At 41.7% G+C, this 3,478-nt stretch overlaps 1 protein-coding gene across 1 annotated transcript in view; it reads right to left on the bottom strand.

Annotated features, from left to right (window-relative positions):
• Window positions 1–3,478, bottom strand: part of FRMD4B (FERM domain containing 4B) — a 228,034-nt gene that overhangs the window by 56,071 nt on the left and 168,485 nt on the right. Inside the window, 1 exon segment of the mRNA XM_011947154.1 lies at window positions 2,666–2,731. Coding sequence (XP_011802544.1) covers window positions 2,666–2,731 — 66 coding nt within the window.

Raw genomic sequence — 3,478 nt, 5'->3', positions numbered from 1 at the left:
AAGCGACGATGCCGCTACTTGCTATTTTTAATTCAGTAGTGTTTACTGTACACCTTTAAGCCTTTGGAGTGGACTAAATTGTGTAACGCTTCCTCTCTGCCCTCAGGGAACTGAGGCTCTGTTTTAACACAAGTAGATTTTTAATGACATTTTGATGATCAATTTCTCCAGAAACTGTAATCAATAATTTGACATATTTTTTAAAAGTAAATGGCCTATATGTAAATGAATATAAGAGGTTAAATGTGTCAAGGTCATGCAGCAACTAAACTGCAGAGTCAGAATTCTAACAAAATGGGTCGGACTCTACATCCTAGAGCCTTAACCACCAAGTGAAACCTTCTCTTAGATGAGGCCACACAATAATGATCAGAAGACTCTGCATTTAAGCATGGCTACTTTTTTTTTTTTTTTTAATTGTTTTTTAGGTTCCAGGGTACTTGTGCAGGATGTGGAGGTTTGTTACATAGGTAAATGTGTGCCATGGTGATTTGCTGCACCTAACAACCCATCACCTAGAGATTAGGGCCAGCATGCATTAGCACTTTTCCCCAATGCTCTCTCCCACCCCAGCCCTCTCCTGACAGGCCCCAGTAAGTGTTGTTCCCCTCCCTGTGTCCATGTGTTCTCATTGTTCGGCTCCTAAGTGAGAACAAGTGGTGTTTGGTATTTGGTTCCTGCATTAGTTTGCTGAGGATAATGGCTTCCAGCTTCATACATGTCCTACAAAGGACATGATCTCATTCCTTTTTATGGCTACGTAGTATTCCATGGTGCATATGTACCACATTTTCTTTAAATTGATCCAGTCTATCACTGATGGGCATTTGGGTGGATTCCATGTCTTAAACATGGGACTTTGTAATATATAGTCACACATTGCTTAACAATGAAGATACATTCTGAGAACTGTGTTGTTAGGTGATTCTGCCCTTGTTTACACATCATGGAGTGCACTTACACAAACCCAGATGGTAGAGCCTACTACACAGTTAGGCTGCATGGTATGGCCTATTGTTCGTAGGCTACCAACCTGTACAGTATGTTACTGAGCTGAAATATTGGAGGCAATTATAATACAATGGTAAGTATTTGAGTATCTAAACATAGAAAACATACAGTAACAATATGGTATTATAATCCTATGGGCCCACCATTGTATATGTGGACAGAAATGGTACATGACTATACTCACTAGTTTACTCTAAAACCCTTAATGGAAATTGTCACTACTTCTTTTTACTTTTCAGTTCAGAAAACATGCACAATGAATTAAAATGTCAAGGATCCAACTTCAGGATGCTAACTTCTGATTTCTGCTGCAAAGATAACAGAAGGTGTGTTTTGATAAAAATGAGATTAGAGGCTGGGCACAGTGGCCCACGTTTGCAATCCCAGCATTTTGGGAGGCCGAGGTGGGAAAATTATTTGAGATCAAGAGTTTGAGACCAGCCAGGCCAACATGGGGAAACCGTCTCTACTAAAAATACATAAATTAGCTGGGCATGATGGCACACGCCTGTATTATCCAGCTACTCAGGAGGCTGAGGCACAAAAATTGCTTGAACCCAGGAGGCGGAGATTGCAGTGAGATAAGATTGTATCACTGCACTCCAGTCTGGGTGACAGAGGGAGACTCTGTCTCAAAAAAAAAAAAAAAAAGAGAGAGAGAGATTAGAGCAAAGAAGTAGGAGTGTGAGGAAAATCTACAATCTCCAAGTCCTTATTTCAGCTTTCACAGGCATAGAAATAATTTTAAAAGTTTAGTGTAGCAACTTCTTTTTTTTGAGACAGAGTTTCTTTCTTGTCGCCCAGCTGGAGTGCAATGGTGCAATCACGGCTCACTGCAACCTCTGCCTCCCCGGTTAAAGCAATTCTCCTGCCTCAGCCTCTCGAGTAGCTGGGATTGCAGGTGACTGCCAACATGCCCGGCTAATTTTTGTATTTTTAGTAGAGATGGGTTTTCACCATGTTGGCCAGGCTGGCATCGAACCCCTGACTTCAGGTGATTCGCCCACCTCAGCCTCCGAAACTGCTGGGATTACAGGCATGAGCCACTGTGCTGGCCTGTTCTTAATAATGGGTGGTAACTCTGTAAGTCACAAAATGTAGAACTACGTTACAACAGCTAATTCTTAGCAGCATGAAGAAACAGATTATCTAACACCAATATACTATACACTCGACTCAAAGTAGAGTCACAAACTAGGGGACAAAACAGGGCCTCTAGATAGGTTTTATTTGGCTAACATTATATTAAATTTTCTTTAAATTACTTCCCAATGAGATAAGATTTAATAATCTGAATTTCCAGCTTCTCTTGGAAAACAAAGGATCTGGCAACATTATGCCTGAATTCTAAAGCTGAGTAACCTTGCCTCTACTTAGGATGAAAGCTCACCTGTTTACCACAGCCCCCATCATTCCCTATTGCCCTACATCTGGCCTACATTTCTCATTTTTGTTACCTGCCTGACACTGGTAGGTATCTAAGTTGGTGACACCAACGTATAGAATGACCCAAGACATTTTCTAATTCATGGTAAGATATTTCTAACCAGATAAGGATTATGTTCACAACAACTATACAACAGAAATCATTTCAAGGGACACCTTCAAATGAGAGATATTAAAATTATATCTAAGCAAAAGGAAAGATACTTACTGAACCACAGCCTGACCCCGAGTGAGACCTTTGATTTTCAAATAATGCTCAATTACCCTGTCCTCACTGTAAAACAAAGAAATGAGAAGGATTGCAATGCATGATTATCTGAGGTACAGGCACAGTTTCCACATTATCAGCAAACTTGAGAGAGAAAGCCTTCAGCAACTTGTTTGGTAGACAGAATTTGGCTTTTGTTTCTGTAGGAGATGGATTCCTGAACTTTAGACATTTGACTGCCTGCATTATCATCTTTAACTTATATTTTATGTAGCATATTTATATAATATATATATTGCTACCTTTAAAACTTAAAGCACATGGCCAGGCGCGGTGGCTCACGACTGTAATCCCAGCAATTTAGGACGCTGAGGTCAGGAGATTGAGACCATTCTGGCTAACACAGTGAAACCCTATCTCCACTAAAAATACAAAAAACTAGTTGAGCGTGGTGGCACGTGCCTATAGTCCCAGTTACTTGGGAGGCTGAGGCGGGAGAATCACTTGAACCTCGGAGGTAGAAGTTGTAGTGAGCCGAGATCGAGCCATTGCACTCCAGCCTAGGCGATAAGAGTGAAAATATGTCCCCCCACCAAAAAAACTTAAAGCTCAGTGGCTCATACCTGTATTCCCAGCATTTTGGGAATCTGAGGCGGCCGGATCACCTGAGGTCAGGAGTTTGAGGCCAGCCTGGCCAACATGGTGAAACCTCATCTCTACTAAAAACATAAAATTGGTCGGGCGCGGTGGCTCAAGCCTGTAATCCCAGCACTTTGGGAGGCCGAGACGGGCGGATCACGAGGTCAGGAGATC

Source organism: Colobus angolensis, unplaced genomic scaffold, assembly GCF_000951035.1.
Source record: "Colobus angolensis palliatus isolate OR3802 unplaced genomic scaffold, Cang.pa_1.0 Scaffold26, whole genome shotgun sequence".
NCBI classification, from domain to species: Eukaryota; Metazoa; Chordata; class Mammalia; order Primates; family Cercopithecidae; genus Colobus; species Colobus angolensis.
Note: the sequence above shows the minus strand (reverse complement) of the source record. Positions and strands in the feature narration are given on the sequence as shown.